We start from the raw sequence: 18,750 nt of genomic DNA, 5'->3' as shown, positions 1-18,750 counted from the left end.
TTTAGCAACACCATCAAAGCTGGGAAGGATATCCAACTGGAGGCCATTGGGCCAGATGCAGACTTTTAAAATGGCTCTCTGCATGCCCAAGTGCATCACTTTTCTATTATAAATCTGCCCACATCCATGTGATATGCACATAAATGTTTGTTTTCACTGGACAAAACAAAAAAAAAATAAATATGATGGAGTTACCCTTTAAAAACAGAATGCCTTGGAGGTGGACAAATGACAAGCAATGACCAGTTGTCTGCACTGGCACAGATATAAAATAGGCACTTTAATAAAGGTTTATGAAAACAAACACAGTTCATGGACACACAAAGGCTGAACCAATCAGAATTGCTTTTATAACCTTTTGTTTTTAAATATAAAAAAATAATACACAGGGGTTGCACAATAACAAAACACAAACAGAACATCTTTATTTGGATTCCTAAACAGCACGTAGTACTAAGTATAAAACAGTATTGGGTCCAATTGCTTCTCTGTACAGAACCCCATGGCCCGAGGCCGCCATTGGCCAGTGCCAGCCAGCTATTCAGGAAAGAGAATGGCAGAAGGATTATGGGAAATGACAAGTGGCACATTATCTATTAGGCATTTGGAGGTTAACCCTATAGATGGAGCTTCACCGACTCCTTTGGCCAGCCAGTTGTTGCTGCACTACACTCCCAGCATGCTCAGCGGTGCCGTTCAGTTACAGCAGAGGAGCTATAGTATGAATATTATGGTGGGAATTCACAAAGCTGAGACCAGTATTCTTCTGGAGTATCTGCCCATAACAACCAATCCGTATATGGCTTTCACCAGTCCTCCTGCAGCTGTCCAACTAAAGCCAATTGCTGATTGGTTGCTATGAATTCAATAATTAGTAAAGACTGTAGTTTGGCCTAGCCCACAGTAATGTAATGCTACAGTATATGCACTTTGCATGGGAATAATAACACAGTCACCGCTGCAAAGGGTAAGTAAACCCGCAAGTACGCTAATAACATTATTTGCTGGATCGCAAACAAGCACCAGCGCCCCCTGTTGGACAATTTCCACGGATATCTGAAATATAAAATCACTCGGATATAAAAGCTTTTCCTCCACTTGCAGGCCCAGAGGCACTTGAGTACAAAAAGAGGCACAGAGATTCTCTCGGCGCAAAGTGCATATGTATTAAAGGCAGTGTTCTTTATGGGCAGCCTCGGCTCCTCCCCCATTAACAGCAGCTTCTTAGCCTTGCAATCTTGTTTTTTAATGCCTGGATCTCGGCGAGAACCTTCAGACTCTGGATATCCAGCACCTGTATGTGATAAAACAGAATAAAGGTCAAGCAAACCCACTTATGAAGGTATCCATGCTTCAAATTCAGGGGTTCATTAATGGACGGTCAAATGGAGGGGTGAGTCCAACATCAGTTCCCACCTTGGTACCCTCTGTTCCTTCCCCCCCCTCTAGATACTACAAGTTTTTTCCCTTACCCAAGTAATTTGGCTCTGGAGTGACATCACTTCCTGTATATGGTGACGTCACATCCTTTTATGCAGGTCCCGGGCTGGAAGGTAAACTAGCTATTTGCAGTCAGGGTCGTGTAGTGGGACATATTGGGTGGCAGGTGTGGGTGGGGTTGTGGGTCTGCCCGACCAGAACCGTGCAGGACTGTACCAGCAGGATTATTTTTTTATTTATTAAAGCTGGGCGGGGCACACATTGGCCAATAAAAAGCTGCCGTTGGCTTGGACAATAAGGTAGTGTCTTGGTCTCAAGGAGCCACATGAAGCCCCTTTAGCGAGCCCCCCTTTCCTGTTACAATGGATTAGACAAGGTATTGAGCTCTGTAAGCTCCTCGGCCTCAGGTACAGAATCCCCCCCCCCAATGGTCACTTACCCTCACCTTCAAGTACCCAGCAAGAGCAGGGCTCCATGGGAACCTATGGAAGAAAAGAGAACCAGTGTAACAAGCAAGAAGCATGATGCAACAGGCCTGTGATTTACAGATCTACTAAGAAAATGAGCACATGGTTGCTAGGTGACAGCACCCACACATAAAAAGGGGCGTGTACCTTCCATAAGAACATTGCTAAGGGTTAAAGGACAAGCTGCCAGGGTAGTTGCCCCTTGGTGCTGGGGGCTATGTTCCTGCCCTCACCGTGCATTAGAAAAGCCATGGATACTCCCTGCTAATAGAAATCTTGTTTCATGCCCCGGATCTGCCTTGGACACACCCACCTGAGACACTGCCCACTTTACCATAAGCTCCACCCCCTTTAGGTCTGTAATTCAGGCCTGCTCATGGAAACACACACAGCGGAAAGGTGTACTTGTTATTAATTATAAATATAAAATTATTTTGCTCCTTCCCTGTTCACCTTCCAATCCATGATGTAAGCCATGCCTGGCACTAGGCATTTATAAGTGCAAGGTTGCTATGGTAAACTGGACCATAACAACCAGCTAACTGCTGATACTCCATAAATCACTTTCACTGGTTAAGTGTTGCTGTTTATCCCTTTAAAGGGAAATGCTTCACCTTCAAACTAACATTTAGTTTTTTTATAGAATGGACTATTGCTAGCAACTTTTCAATTGGTCTTCATTATTTATGTTCTATAGTTTTTATTTTAGTTATTTGCCTTCTTATTTCCAGCTTTTAAATAGGGGTCACTGACCCCGGCAGCCAAAAAACTATTGCTGTGAGGCTACAATGTTATTGTTTATTGTCTTTTAACTTATCTATTTATTATCTATCTATTCAGGCCCACTCCCATTCACGCTGGCGCTAGGCTCATAGGGAAAATAAGACCCTAGCAACCAGATAGCTGCCAAAATACCAAACTGAAGAGCTAAATAACTGAAAAACCACAAAAAAAAGACCAACTGCAAAATGTCTCAGAATATTACTGTCTAACGTTAATTTCAAGGTGCACTACCCCTTACAGCACAGGGTGGCACGTTCAGGTCCTGCTTGCTTACATGTTTATATTCAGTATGATGATATCGAGGATGTGAAAGCCAACGGAGCGAACCCCATCAAACGAGTGCAGTAAAAACGCTGAAACCAAGTGGGATGCGTAGTGGGCGCCGTTCCTTCTCAGCCTAAGGAAGAGAGAGCAGAGAGTTTGTTACAGCCAAGCAACTTGGCAGGGAGTTGCCCATGGTGCCTAATCTATAATAATAATTCCCGGCCGGCAATTGTGGGTGGGAAGCCAATAGAGGTTCACCGCTAAAGGTGGCCATACACGCTAAGATCTGCTCTTCTTCTCCCAATATCCTCACCTACAGGTGGGAAATATCGGGCTAATTAAGTCGTTTGGCCCTGGGGCAGGTATAGGTGCCCCGTCGGTTCATTGATATGGTCCCTGATCCGATAATCATACCTGCCCGATTGAGATTTGGCCGATTTCAGGCCAGATATCGGTCGGGCAGGCTCTCGTTAGTGCCCCTACATGGGCTGATAAGCTGCCAAACTGGCCTAAGGGACCGATAACGGCAGTTAGAATCGGCCCGTGTATGGGCACCTTTAGTTAATATTAATATGATATATATTGCCCAATTATAAGCAACTTTTCAATTGGTCTTCATTATTTATTTTTCATGTTTTCTTCGGACTTTCAACTGGGGGTCACTGACCCCGGAACTATTCTGTGAGGCTGCAATTTTATATCACTATATTATATTACTATAATCACTTATTTTTTTCTATTCGGGCCCTCTCCAATTCATATTGCAGACTCTCATTCAAACCACTGCCTGGTTGCTAAGAAAATGTGAACCCAAGCAACCAAATAACTGCTTAAATTTCAAACTGGAGAGTGAAAGAATTAAAAAAACACAACTAATGAAAAATGAAGACCAATTGCAAATTGTCTCAGAATATTACTCTCTACATCATACTAAAAGTTAAGTTCTAGAGCAGAAACAGGAAACTTACACTATATTTTTGTGGCAGAACCCCAACTCCCAGAATGCCCTTGCCAGCAGAGGTGGCAGAGAGAGATGCTAGGGAGTAGTGATGTGCGGGCCAACTCCCAGAATGCCCTTGCCAGCAGAGGTGGCAGAGAGAGATGCTGGGGAGTAGTGATGTGCGGGCCAACTCCCAGAATGCCCTTGCCAGCAGAGGTGGCAGAGAGAGATGCTAGGGAGTAGTGATGTGCGGGCCAACTCCCAGAATGCCCTTGCCAGCAGAGGTGGCAGAGAGAGATGCTAGGGAGTAGTGATGTGCGGGCCGGCCCGATACCCACAGGACCAGAAGGTTAACCTGCGGGTTGGGCGGGTTTGGGCCGACCTCAGCACATCACTTGTGGGTCATGGGTGGGTTCAACTTGAGCTCTTCTGCTCACCCTCCCCGCCCGCGACCTAACACTGCCGGCTGCCTCTTTTGGCTTGTGAATTTATAGGTACGTGCCCGACACAGCCCGCCCCATTTGTGATGTCATTGTGGGGTGGGTCGGGCGCAGGTCTATAAAAGGAGGGGAGAAGTCGGGTCGAGTTAGCGTTGGGAGAGGGCGGGTTAGGGTTGGGTGCGGGTCAAATTTTCTGGACCCCCACATAAATACTAGGGAGCATGGCTGCGCCGAGCTAAATGCCAGCAGGTAATGGCGCCAGTGAGTAGGAAATAGAGAAAAGAGCGCATATTACTCTCTCAAGAGAAGCTGCTCCTCATCACACAGCTCTTTGTTTAGGTTGGATACAAAGCCGACCAACAGGGACTGCATGGGGGAGATCCCATCCAATAGCAGCACCAACGCCCAAATATTCGTCTGGGAAAAGAGAAGAAGAGTTTATTTAAGGCAAACAGCACAGACTCGTTATGGATATGGGAAATAATGCGCCTCCCGTGTCTATGGCACAGTAACGGGGGCAAGTGTGTAAATGACCCACTTCTTACCCCAAAGGCTAAGATGAGTTGTAATGTGCCCCATAACGGGGTCACTGAGTTCATCATGAATTGAATGACAGCCTGGACCACAAGGATCAGCTCACAGCTAAAAGGAGACTGCAAGAAACACAGCAAAGTAATCAGTGACATATATAACCAGCCACCCGGCTGCCCCCTCTCATTATCACCCCTGTTTTTACAGCTATAAGCCCCGCTGAGGCCCCAGTTTGGAGGGCAGAGCCCGGCACACAGTAGCCGCCTTTACCTTAATTACTATTGCATTTATTATTACAGGGAACGTGGGTTTGTGCTCCGGTCATGGAGAGCTCTTGTGTAAATGCTGCAATGCCACCAAGTGGTCAGAGGCAGGTAGTGCAGCCACAACAAAGAGCTTGAACCCAAGAGCCCCCAAAGAACAGCCAATCATATTCCAGTAACATAAGTTTATGGTTCCTATAACTCCGCCCAACAGGTTGCTCAGTCCCATAAAGAAGAAGAGTGGGCCACATAGTACTTACCTTTGGGAATGGATCAGGGAGGTAAGCGTGGGGTTGCCTACGCAGCTCATCCAGGATAGCACAAGACATGTTCATCACCATCTGCGGGAAGAGGATACCGGGATCTTTTAACATCATCATCACTCAACATTCATTTGTTTAAAATAATAAACAAAGGCTGGAAAACAATAAGTACCCGCTGTTTCCTGGCCGTCCTTAACCCCGTCATACCCTCCCTACACAGTTATAACCCCAATAGCTGTAGCTGGCAGACTGTGGGTGTGGCCAGATACATGAGCTGGGAACCCCCATAAATGCTCCAATACCCCATATAAAAGGGACAGGAGCACAAAGGCCCCTAATGGACAGACTCGGCCCAGTACAAATAGTAAATAAGGACTCGCTCCAAGTGATTGGTGCAACATACGCCTTGGAAATGTAGGTCTGGCTCATCTAAGTGCATGGGATCGAGCGCCCCTTCTGGGGTCACCATGTCGCTAGTGCACCAGGTTCGGATTAGAGCAGCCCAGCACTTCACCTAAAGGAAAATAAAGTAGATTCAATAGAAGGTTCCTATTCACACTTGGCTGCTACACGCAAAGCATGGGGGGAATGGGAGACTTGGCTTATGCTACATTGTTCCAGCAGTCAGGAGAAGCACTGCACACAACAGATATGGCTGCCAATGACAACTACAAACCAAAGGCAATGTTTAAGGAGTATTACATATATTACAGTTGTTTTCTTTAATTGGCATTTTGCTCATTATTGCTCACATTATTGTCATCCCAACAATATACTTACAATTACACGGTGGGACGAAATATCATCCCTCCTGGATCAAAAAGGTGCAATACATAACTATAATTACTATAATAATAGAAAATAAAATTCCAGCACAGAATTGTGCAACACAAAATCAGTGCAGGGGTAAGGTAAAATGACTAAATTAATATGCAGTACAGTACAAAAATAGTGCAATACTACAACTATTGGAGAGGGGTAAGCATCATTATAAACATTGGGTTTTTTGTTTTTTTTCCGTTCAATTATGCAATACAATAAATGTGCAAGCTTACGCAAAAATGTGATAATAATCAAATAATTATGAATGTAAACATACACACTTATAACTATATTAAAGAAAAGTGTTATATACAATAAATGTTACACCTTATATTCCTGGGGCAAACCATCAGGGTGTAATAATAACGTATCCCAGGCAGCTGCTGGGGAACGAACATGGAGGTGAAGCCCCGCCCTAATTGGGAAGGACCCCATTGCCACCCACCTGCTGAGAGAGGCCGACGTTCAGGAAAAGAATCTTGATCGCGCAACGGACTAAAATTCCCTTTCTCATTGGCGGCCCTTCAAAAATAAAAGCCATTCTTCAGCGCAGTTATAACGCCACCCACAGGTGGTATAGTGCACTGCATGTCAGTTACGGGGCAGCCTGCCTGCTTGTAACCTATACTGCAATAGGATGAAACTAGGGAGACTATCAATGACCCTTTGTAAAGTGCATCAGATCCCCTTGATGGGATAAGAGTCCTGCACGTTAAAAGGGATGGTCATAGATTTAAAGGGATAGTGACACATTCCACTTATTAAGGACAAGGAAAGTGCTATTCTCTGGGGGTTTCCACTTAACAGGCAGGCAGCAGACTCTAAGCTCAGACCCTGGTCAAAACACTTCTTTTGCACTGACCCCGGGGGACGGAGGGAGGCAACTTTTTTTGAGCACTGAGCCACTAACTTCAGGGTTTCCCCAGATCACATCCCATTAGTAACCATGGAACCATCCCTCTATTAATTTAACAACCCCCAGGGGGCCCCAATTATTCACCCTTCATCCAGGTCCCCTGGGCAGCGGGCCCAGTCAGCAAGTAAAATGAAGCCCCAATGCCCCAGACACTCACATGTGCCCTATTATGTCAAAACCCCTGCCATGACCTGCACAAAGCCCACCCATTCCGCCACAAGCCCCACCCCCTTGGCTATCTAAGAACTGAACTTGTGTATCCCCTGGGGCCACTAAATTGCACATGTACCAACCTGCCGGAGTGCCGGCCCAATTACCTCCCCCCCAGAGAGTAGAAGCCCTTGCCCTGTAATAGGATTGTGTCCATGCCTATAAAGTTCCTTCTTTCCTTCACCTTCAAATGGAATCCACATTTCCCCCGCCACAAGGTCGTTCCCGGGTGGGTAGCTGCTGGTCCGGAGCATTAGGAGGTACAACTCAAACTGTGCCGGCGTGAGGGACAGGGCTAAGCTGCGCGGCAGGCTCTTCAGGTGGATGAGAGCGTAGGCGGCACTTGCAAAATCTCCGTATTTGCACATATAGAAGCAGATTTTCTGCCTTAAGCTTGTCAGCCTGTAAAGAAGGGGGACACAGACAATCCTGCGCTCAGGCTTTCATTTAAACAGGGGAAGGAAATAGGGGAGGGGCTACAGATGGGCAAGGGCTACATAGATATAGGGATTAAACATCACTCAGCAATTCTAATTATTGAAAGGCCAAATAATAATAAAGGCCAATATCAGTTCTCAACCAGAACAGTCAGCAGTACTGAGCTAAGGGAATCCCTATGTGCCATAGTTTTATGGTATCTCTCTGTACAGGCTATGAGCAAACTTAGGGGGCTGTTCCTGCTGAATTGTGCTTAGTACAGGGGAATCCCTATGCTGCCATAGTTTTATGGTATCTCTCTGTACAGGCTATGAGCAAACTTAGGGGACTGTTCCTGCTGAATTGTGCTTAGTACAGGGGAATCCCTATGCTGCCATAGTTTATGGTATCTCTCTGTACAGGCTATGAGCAAACTTAGGGGGCTGTTCCTGCTGAATTGTGCTTAGTACAGGGGAATCCCTATGCTGCCATAGTTTTATGGTATCTCTCTGTACAGGCTATAAGCAAACTTAGGGGGCTGTTCCTGCTGAATTGTGCTTAGTACAGGGGAATCCCTATGCTGCCATAGTTTTATGGTATCTCTCTGTACAGGCTATGAGCAAACTTAGGGGGCTGTTCCTGCTGAATTGTGCTTAGTACAGGGGAATCCCTATGCTGCCATAGTGTTATGGTATCTCTCTGTACAAGCTATGAGCAAACTTAGGGGCTGTTCCTGCTGAATTGTGCTTAGTACAGGGGAATCGCTATGCTACCATAGGTTTATGGTATCTCTTTGTACAGGCTAAGGGCTGTTCCTGCTGAGTTATGCCCCAAGCATGTAGGAATGAATGGATTCTGCCTGTCACTGCACACACACAGCATATTCTGACTGTGACAGTGCCCAAACCATGCACAATGGGAAGCCCCATGATAGAGCACTGGTTCTCTCAACTGCCTCGTGTGATAACAGGATCCATGTCTGGCACATTTCTGTAGGTACAAGGGATACTCACCCTCCTGTGTCGGGGCATCTCACAGCGTTGAGGTAGCGCACCACCTGTCTGTAACTGAGAATAGAATGGTGCTTAGAATACAACTCATCAATTTGACATCAACTTATTTTAAAGGTTAATATTCTTTAATATTCTGCCAACTGTGGATTGATGGACAAAATGAACAGCAGGTGGCGCTGTTACATATTCATATATTAGAGGTATAAAAACTGCCAACATCTGACATTTCTGTTTAGTTGTAAGCAGAAATGAACAGCAGGCAGTGCTGTTGTTTAAAATTCAATATATTATGAATAATTGTGGATATTATGGATAATTGAGGGGATTGACAAGTTACCTCTTTTCATCCTCCAGTCTCTTTACCCTGGCCTGCACCACGGGTAATGGCTCCCAGAGGAATTCTTTCTTCCCTTTGTTAGTGCGCTGGCCTGTTGTATTCTGGCCGGCCAACACCGAGGTCAAGAATAAGTTATCCCAGCGGATGACGTTCAAGCTGATGGAAGGAAATCAAGGGGTAAATATGTGAAGTTTCTATAAAAGGGGAGCTGCAGCATCTACTGTTGGCTCTGTTACATAACAGGACCCGAATGCTTGCTGGGTTTCTGCAGTGATAAAGAATACTCCCTTGGAAGCAGTGCTGACACGGATTTAGGGTACTGTATGTTTCTTTGCAGTCTTTGAAGAAAAACTCAAACACAAAATTTAAAGAGCAAATGTTTATATTCTCCCATATTGGCAGTACAAGCAGAGCAAGAGTGCAACAGTGACACCTAGTGGCAGAACATCAAACAAGTCCCACAATGTTATCGGGCTCTGCTAAACTTACCTATTAACGTACACGTACAGGTGAGGGGGAAGCGTGAGAGACTGGAAAAACATCACAAATTTATCATAAAGTTCCTTTGGGAAATCTGCGAGAACGAAAAGCCCCTGGAGAGATCTTACAATCCTGCGTAAGGAAACAAATGTACACCTTGTGTAGTTCAGTGGTTTTACATGCAAGTGCATGGGCTCAACTGATGGCTAATTACAAAAAATAACAGGTCGGTAAAGGCAGGTCTGTGCTATTATAAGTGCATTTCTTGGGTTTATCTGTTCATTGTTGCTTTAAAAGGGAAAATATGTTTGTAATTAACATGCTGACTAATAATTGGAGCCAGGGCCTTTTGATTCCATTCCAGGGCTTCCAGTGCTTTATTTACATCGGGTGAAAAATGAAGAATTAAAAAACTGCTTAGAAATAGCCTATAACATACAAAAGGGTTAATCTAAAGATGAAGCAGTTTAGCTTGGCCCTATCCTAGGTAGCTATCACTGGTTTTAAACCTGATTGCTGGCTTTCACAGTAGGCAAGTAGTTGTAACATCATTGTGATATCATGTTAAAGCTCTAGGCTACTCTGCACACTATCACAAAGCAGTCTGTATGGAGTGGCCCTTGCTTACAGCTGCCCATTGGTCACCAGCGGGCATGGAGGCTCAGTTTCCCATATAATAGTGGATACCTGGGCAATGCTGCCCCACAGTGAGTGTGTCTGAGCCGTAACAAAACAATGCAGAATTTAACTTTCCCTTTCACTTCACTAATCAACAGAGAATTTCAACTCAATAAAAGAATATCAAAATGTGCAATTTGTCTACACTTGCGTAATTTCTATTAGTTTAATTCTTTTTCCTGCTTCACTGTCAGGAGTGAAAGGCTGAACTTTGGACTGTTAAAGAAAGAAGAGGAATAAGACTAATGCTTTGTGGTGATTGTGGTTTTCTGCTATCAAAAGCACAGGCCCAAGCTATAAGGTAAGTGATTATAAACACAGGGTGTGTCTAATATTTGTCCCCCCCTTCCCTTCTCCTTTAAAGCCATACTCAGGAAATAGCCTCTGATAACAGAGACAGCAAAGCACATACCTATCCATTAGCTGCACTGATGATTCTTTCAAGCACGCATGTGGCACCTTTAGTCCAAGGGGGCTGCAACAAAAATAAACACAAATTCTTAAACATATATGGAACGATAATTGATTAATTTGTAACATTTATAAAATCTTGGGCGAATATTTGGATCATGCAAGTGACGCAAGATCTGCCATGCTTGAGCAATTCTAAGCAACTTTTCAATTGGTCTCCATTTGTTTTAGTTTTTAAATGATATGCCTTTGACTCTTTCAAATAGGGGTTTACAATTGTTATCGTTACTTTTTATTACTTATCTTTCTATTTAGGCTCTGCTGTATTTATATCCCTGTCTCTCTTTTAAACCACTGCCTGGTTGCTAGGTTAAATTGGACCCTAGCAACCCAACTGCAGCTGAAATTCCAAACTGGAGAGCTGCTGAACAAAAACCTAATTAATTAAAAAATAATAAAAAAAATCTCAAAAAAGCACTCTCTACATCATACTAAAATTTAATTTAAGGGTAAACTACCCATGTAACTATAGATTTCTATGGGAAGCAGTGAGAGGCAGAGAAGGGCATTTTGACTGATGGAAATGGCTGTCAAAGAACCCCATGTGACATTTGTCTCATTAAAAAGCAGCTAACTGAACCCCCATGGGAAAGTTCCTCTGGTAGGTACCCATAATCCCACACACATAGAAAAGCAAGGCTGTATAATGGGTAAGGGGTCCATAATATAACAGTGCCCTGTATTGCTGGAATATACTGAGCTCAGGAAAACGGTCTCTTTAAGAGCAGTGGGGTACAGGTGTTTTTTTGTATGTACGTGCCTTAAAAGGGACAACTAAAGCAATGACTAAAAATGATCTTCCGAAGCAAAACAAACCTTGGAGTCGCTTGATGGCTGACCAACTCTTTGACTGCCCCCAGTTGCATCACTACAGACGTTTTGGGGCTTTGCAGCTCGGCTTTATCTAAATACTCTGTGACTGCCACAAACACTGGAGCATAACTGTAACGGCAAATGAAAGGCTCTTTAGTCACTGTCACCATAACAAGGGACACATCTCGGGTCAAACTTTACAGGGAATTTCAGAAAGGGACAAAGAGGAAAGAAAGAAATGGCGTTACTTATGAATGAGTGCTCCCGTGTGATGCACTGCGCAGCTATTGCATGGCCGGGTTGTTCTTCTACGGTGGCACGCGCACGTGCAGGAATACAGGCTCTCTCGATTCATTATTTCCCCATCTACGTACTTCTTGTATATAACATTCATTTCATTAATAAAATTCTGCAACAAACTCCCTAAAGACAAACAAATAATACATCAGTTAAACACAACTATCCAAGAATCAATTGCACCTATGTGTCCCCCCTGCTGTGTAATTTAGTCAGAAGTGTAAAAGCTGATCAGAGTCAAAAAAGCCCGTTAGCTAGATAACCCCCAGCCTAAATGTTCAGCACCATAGCAATATGTCATAAGGGTGAAGACACACTGGGCTACTAGTAGCAGCTACTTTTTATGGCTACTAAACACCAGAAAATACCCTGCCATAGACAATAATGAGAATTGTCTCTGCTAAAACACAAGTAGAGAGAGTTATCAGTAAATGATCAGCATTATCTATTTTAGTATCCGTGATGAGTAGCTGCTACTAGTAGCTCCGTGTGTCTTCACCCCGAAGGTGAAGAAACACGGAGCTACTTGGTAGCAGCTACTTGTCACAGATACTAAACATCAGAAAATCCCCTGCCATACACAATACTGAGAATTGCCTCTGCAAAATCACACAGACAATTATCAGTAAATGATCAGCACTGTGTACTTCTGTAGCCAAGACAAGTAGCTGCTACTATGGTGCACTGGCAGTGAAGGGCAATGAGCTGCTATAATAGTATTCTTGGTGATTAAGGATAAGGGGGGCTCTAAACAGATATTTAGGTATGGCCCCACTGGATAATATAAGATGTTGACGGAAGTAGCGGTGGATATCATAAAACTCACCATCCACGTCTAGCAACAAATTTCTGCTGATAGAAAGGAAACATTTTACAGGTATGGGATCCGTTATCAGTAACCCGTTACCTAAAATGTTCAGAATTACGTGAGGGCTGTCCCCCATAGATTCCGTTTTATTCAAATAATTGAATATTTAAAAATTATTTCCTTTTTGACTGTAATAATAAAACAGTACCTGTACTTGATCCCAACTAAGATATAATTACCCCTTATTGGGGGCAGAACAGCCCTATTGGGTTTATTTCATGGTTAAATGATTCCCTTTTCTCTGTAATAATAAAACAGTACCTGTACTTGATCCCAACTAAGATATAATTACCCCTTATTGGGGGCAGAACAGTCCTATTGGGTTTATTTAATGGTTAAATGATTCCCTTTTCTCTGTAATAATAAAACAGTACCTGTACTTGATCCCAACTAAGATATAATTACCCCTTATTGGGGGCAGAAGAGCCCTATTGGGTTTATTTCATGGTTAAATGATTCCATTTTCTCTGTAATAATAAAACAGTACCTGTACTTGATCCCAACTAAGATATAATTACCCCTTATTGGGGCAGAACAGCCCTATTGGGTTTATTTCATGGTTAAATGATTCCCTTTTCTCTGTAATAATAAAACAGTACCTGTACTTGATCCCAACTAAGATATAATTACCCCTTATTGGGGGCAGAACAGCCCTATTGGGTTTATTTAATGGTTAAATGATTCCATTTTCTCTGTAATAATAAAACAGTACCTGTACTTGATCCCAACTAAGATATAATTACCCCTTATTGGGGGCAAAACAATCCTATTGGGTTTATCTCATGCTTTTATAGTGATCCAAATTACGGGAAGATGCCTTATCTAGAGATTCCCATGGCACATTTACACGGGACCTATTCTCACCTCCTTCCCGAAGCTCTGAGTCAATCTCTGTGAGATCCAGATTGAATATGGTTAGCACCCCAGCCAAAGCGGAGTCTCGCTGCTCCTTCCAGTATTTGCTCTTGTTGTGTGCATTGCAGTGGCAGGAAGAAACGCTCGTCCAATTGGGGCACTGCATGGGGGCAATAACATAATGATGTTACCCTGAGCATGAACAGATATCTCTGAGGCAAGTAGTAAGCAGCCACAATCTAACAACGTGAATAGGTGGAGCAACACAGGCCCCATGGTTCCCCTTCTCACCCTATAAAGGCCAAGTCTACCCTTCTTACCTCCGAGGCCAGCTTATCACAGAGATAGCAATAGCACTCCGCGCAAGCCTTCTCATTATCTTCCAGTGGCACCTGGGTTTCTTCCTCAGCACGTCTGAAACAGAAAGAGTTACTATCGTTATTAAAGTGGTAGTTTCCTTTAGTATGATGTAGATATTGATATTCTAAGGCAATTTGCAATTGGTCTTCATTTTTTATAGGTTTACAGTTATTTCTCTTTGTGTTCAGCAGCTCTCCATTTTAAGCAGCTATGTGGTTGCTAGGATCCTACTTACCTTAGCAACCAGACGGTTGTTTCAATGTGACGCTGGAATATAAATAGGTGAGGGACTGAATATAAAGATAATTGATAAAAAGTAACAATAAGAATAAAATTGTAGCCTCACGGAGCAATAGTTTTTTGGCTGTACTTGAAGGTGAACCACCCTTTATAATGTTTGTTCCACCATTCACACCATCTCTGGAAAATCAAATATTCACCACCGACTTACGAGAAAGGGTAAGCCGTGCAGTCGTATCTGGCATGGGGCATCACATTCCCCCGTTTGCTGAATGTAATGGCAAGTTCTTCATCCAGCACTTCCACTGGTCTCTTATCCCGAATGAAAGAGTCCTCTGTGAAAATAGCATAAGAATGAATGTATTACATTCCATGGCAAAACCATACTGAAATATAACAAACTGCGGAAAAATCCATATACCAACAGGCCAAAGAGCAAACCGTTTCAGATAATTCTGTGAGCACCCCTGCATTAAAGGGAAACTATACCCCCAAACAATATACGTCTCTATACAAATATATTGCATAAACCAGCTCATATGTAAAGCCCTGCTTCATCTAAACAAACCATTTTCATAAAAATATACTTGTTTAGTATGTGCCATTGGGTAATCCTAAATAGAAAATTGCCATTTTAAGTATTAAGGGCCGCCCCCTGGGATCATAGGATTCACAGTGCACACATACATGCTAGGCCCCATCAGCCAATGAATGGACAGAGTTCTGCCTTTTACACCCACACTACTTTCTGTTACAGTTAGAGCTGCATCACTTCCTGTAAGCTGATCTCTGAGGGAACACCCAGCCCATCACTAAATGGCGGCTCAAGGGAAAGGATGTAAAAGAGCAATATTTACTGATATATATATATTATTTATTTATATTTATTGACTAGAGTCACAAAGGTAGAGGCCATGGAATCTTTAGAGAAAAGGAACATCACTTCCAGGGTGGGCTATACCTACCAACCCAAACACACCCATAATAGCCAACCCACTGGCCCCATGGATGCCACCCTTGTTACAGTTCTAAAATTAACCACTTACCTCCACCATCTTCTATTAATAACACAGAGTTGCCCAATCCCAGAGTGACCTCTCCTTCCTCGTCACTGATGACAATCACACTTTCTTCCCCTTGAGCTTCCTCGGGAGAATGACTCTCGGCAGCAAATTCGCCTGATGTTCTCATGGTGATGGTGACTATAGCACAAAAAAAGGAAAAGTTGAGAGAGTATTGATCAAGATTAAAACAAACACTGTTTGTGACCAAGAGCAAGCAATTTGTAGGTTCTGTGAGCGCCAGCGGGGCTGCTGTTAGACGCCACAAATGCACTTATTATTGGGCCTCAGTAGTGCTGGGCGGTATACCGGTTTTTAAAAAAAAAAACAATATGGTTTTTAAACATACCGCTACACCGGTATGCGCGCCTCCTGCTATTTTTCTTCAATTATATCCGGGTTGCGCCCGTGCGCATGTGACGTCAGCGCGCACGCGACGTCGCTAGGACGCATCGCTGGAGGAACCACAAGTTGGGTAAGTTCTGCTGGGGGGTTGTGGTTGGAGTTGTGGGGGGTTGTGGTTGGAGTTGTGGGGGGGGGGTGTTGGGGGGGGTCGGGGTTGTGGTTGGGGGGGTTGGAGTTGTGGGGGGGGGTGTTGGGGTTGTGGGGGGGTGTTGGGGTTGGGGGGGTGTTGGGGGGGGGGGTTGTGGGGGGTGGGCCACCAATATTTATTATTTATTTTTTATTTATATACCGTCAAATACCGTGATACCGATATAATTTTGAAAAATACCGTGATATAAATTTTTGGTCATACCGCCCAGCTCTAGGCCTCAGCACACTAAAATGCAGGGCAGGTTTTGAATCTCTATCCAGACCTTCCAGTCCTCGTGTCAAACTGGGCATAGCAACAACAGAAAGTCCAATGGTTTGGCGGTCACAAACAAATAGCGCTTGATATGGAGACAAGTATAGAGGTTATAGTGCAGTGCAAGAAATCCTCATGGCATAGATTCCCCGACCTGTATATAATAATATAGTCACAGACCCCCTCGGGGTCTACTTCTAATATCCTTATAATTTACAGTAGGGGGTACATTATCCCTTATAATACATGAGTGATACTCAGAGTTCCCTGTATAACTCAGCCTGCAGCCTTGTGCCTTTATATGGTCACAGAACCCCTCAGTGACAGCTAATATCCTTATCATTTACAGTAGGGGGTACATTATCCCTTATAATACATGAGTGATACTCAGAGTTCCCTGTATAACTCAGCCTGCAGCCTTGTGCCTTTATATGGGCACAGAACCCCTCAGTGACTACTAATATCCTTATCATTTACAGTAGGGGGTACATTATCCCTTATAATACATGAGTGATACACAGAGTTCCCTGTATAACTCAGCCTGCAGCCTTGTGCCTTTATATGGGCACAGAACCCCTCAGTGACTGCTAATATCCTTATCATTTACAGTAGGGGGTACATTATCCCTTATAATACATGAGTGATACTCAGAGTTCCCTGTATAACTCAGCCTGCAGCCTTGTGCCTTTATATGGGCACAGAACCCCTCAGTGACATCTAATATCCTTATGATTTACAGTAGGGGGTACATTATCCCGTATAATACATGAGTGATACTCAGAGTTCCCTGTATAACTCAGCCTGCAGCCTTGTGCCTTTATATGGGCACAGAACCTCTCAGTGACTGCTAATATCCTTATCATTTACAGTAGGGGGTACATTTTCCCTTATAATACATGAGTGATACTCAGAGTTCCCTGTATAACTCAGCCTGCAGCCTTGTGCCTTTATATGGGCACAGAACCTCTCAGTGACTGCTAATATCCTTATCATTTACAGTAGGGGGTACATTTTCCCTTATAATACATGAGTGATACTCAGAGTTCCCTGTATAACTCAGCCTGCAGCCTTGTGCCTTTATATGGGCACAGAACCCCTCAGTGACTGCTAATATCCTTATCATTTACAGTAGGGGGTACATTATCCCGTATAATACATGAGTGATACTCAGAGTTCCCTGTATAACTCAGCCTGCAGCCTTGTGCCTTTATATGGGCACAGAACCCCTCAGTGACTGCTAATATCCTTATCATTTACAGTAGGGGGTACATTATCCCTTATAATACATGAGTGATACTCAGAGTTCCCTGTATAACTCAGCCTGCAGCCTTGTGCCTTTATATGGGCACAGAACCCCTGAGTGACTGCTAATATCCTTATCATTTACAGTAGGGGGTACATTATCCCGTATAATACATGAGTGATACTCAGAGTTCCCTGTATAACTCAGCCTGCAGCCTTGTGCCTTTATATGGGCACAGAACCCCTCAGTGACTGCTAATATCCTTATCATTTACAGTAGGGGGGTACATTATCCCTTATAATACATGAGTGGTACTCAGAGTTCCCTGTATAACTCAGCCTGCAGCCTTGTGCCTTTATATGGGCACCTTATGAAGGTGGGAGGGAGGGGACATGGGAACCCAAGAGGAGACTATGGGGGGTGGGAAGGGGAGAGTACAGGGACACAATACCGGTTGGGGGATGGGAAGGGGAGAGTACAGGGACACAATACCGGTTGGGGGATGGGAAGGGGAGAGTACAGGGACACAATACCGGTTGGGGGATGGGAAGGGGAGAGTACAGGGACACAATACCGGTTGGGGGATGGGAAGGGGAGAGTACAGGGACACAATACCGGTTGGGGGATGGGCAGAGCTCAAACAGCCGGTAATGCAGGGAAACTCGGAGCCAAGTGACACAAGCGGCACATCGCACTGCGGCACTAAGCCTGGGGGAATAACACTAGGGGCCACATCTGTATGCGCACAGTTACTGGCTCAGAACCCCCAGATATGGCCTCTCCCGACCAGCCCGCCCGTTTCCCAGGCCTATGGCCCACTGCCCGCCCTGCCGGTACTGTTATTCCTACTTACTGTTATTCAAACCTCCTCTCCCCTTTCCAAAGTTTCGCGCCAGCTGCCTTGTGCTTCCGGTGCATGACGCACTTCCGATAACCGCGGTCTCCATGGCGACTTCAGCGCCTTAGACGCGCAAGACGCTGTTTTCGGTTTCTCTTCATAAAATCGGCGCCGATTGGCTGAGCGTCTGTCATGTGACTCGTCTCACTTGTGACTGTGCTGTTATAGTAGTGGCTGAATGGGTGAAAATGCCCTGTAACAGAATTCATGTAGCAACTGTCCTGCCTAGTTCCACTCTGCGCCTCTACTCTTAGGGAATGTCTTTGAGCTTAGATTGACACCAGTATTACTGTATTCTGTGTGCTTAGTACAGGGGAATCCCTATGCTGCCATAGTTTTATGGTATCTCTCTGTACAAGCTATGAGCAAACTTAGGGGGCTGTTCCTGCTGAATTGTGCTTAGTACAGGGGAATCCCTATGTGCCATAGTTTTATGGTATCTCTCTGTACAGGCTATGAGCAAACTTAGGGGGCTGTTCCTGCTGAATTGTGCTTAGTACAGGGGAATCCCTATGTGCCATAGTTTTATGGTATCTCTCTGTACAGGCTATGGGCAAACTTAGGGGGCTGTT

General features: G+C 44.3%; 1 protein-coding gene across 3 annotated transcripts; it reads right to left on the bottom strand.

The window, feature by feature from the left end:
- Nucleotides 1-249: 249 nt before the first annotated feature.
- On the bottom strand, nt 250-18,364 carry LOC779553. 3 transcript variants are annotated; one of them, XM_004918067.4, is made up of 20 exons: nt 18,134-18,364; nt 15,215-15,370; nt 14,380-14,503; nt 13,889-13,982; nt 13,578-13,728; nt 11,797-11,971; nt 11,552-11,677; nt 10,677-10,739; nt 9,596-9,718; nt 9,107-9,262; nt 8,770-8,823; nt 7,524-7,741; nt 6,659-6,735; nt 5,795-5,905; nt 5,389-5,469; nt 4,880-4,987; nt 4,630-4,751; nt 2,965-3,087; nt 1,880-1,922; nt 250-1,294 (listed from the first exon to the last, which is right to left on the bottom strand). In XM_004918067.4, the coding sequence occupies exons 1-20, from the start codon at nt 18,225-18,227 to the stop codon at nt 1,211-1,213; spliced, it is 2,283 nt and encodes a 760-aa protein (XP_004918124.2). In that variant the 5' UTR covers nt 18,228-18,364; the 3' UTR covers nt 250-1,210. The 3 variants fall into 3 exon arrangements, with proteins under 3 accessions (XP_004918124.2, XP_002935893.3, XP_031749013.1); XM_002935847.5 differs by having other exon boundaries at nt 1,886-1,922; XM_031893153.1 differs by lacking the exon at nt 18,134-18,364 and adding an exon at nt 17,896-18,039 and having other exon boundaries at nt 1,145-1,294.
- Between the last annotated feature and the right edge of the window lie 386 nt (nt 18,365-18,750).

Source organism: Xenopus tropicalis, chromosome 9 (assembly GCF_000004195.4).
Source record: "Xenopus tropicalis strain Nigerian chromosome 9, UCB_Xtro_10.0, whole genome shotgun sequence".
NCBI classification, from domain to species: domain Eukaryota; kingdom Metazoa; phylum Chordata; class Amphibia; order Anura; family Pipidae; genus Xenopus; species Xenopus tropicalis.
Note: the sequence above shows the minus strand (reverse complement) of the source record. Positions and strands in the feature narration are given on the sequence as shown.

What these genes read in the sequence shown, in the direction of transcription:
- LOC779553 (XM_004918067.4), bottom strand. Translation starts at nt 18,227, where the DNA reads ATGGAGACCGCGGTTATCGGAAGTGCGTCATGCACCGGAAGCACAAGG. An exon ending in TCCCTGATCCATTCCCAAAG is followed by an intron (nt 4,988 to 5,388) that starts GTAAGTACTATG and finishes TGTTTCTTGCAG; the next exon opens with TCTCCTTTTAGCTGTGAGCT. An exon ending in ATCATACTGAATATAAACAT is followed by an intron (nt 1,923 to 2,964) that starts GTAAGCAAGCAG and finishes TTTCTTCCATAG; the next exon opens with GTTCCCATGGAGCCCTGCTC.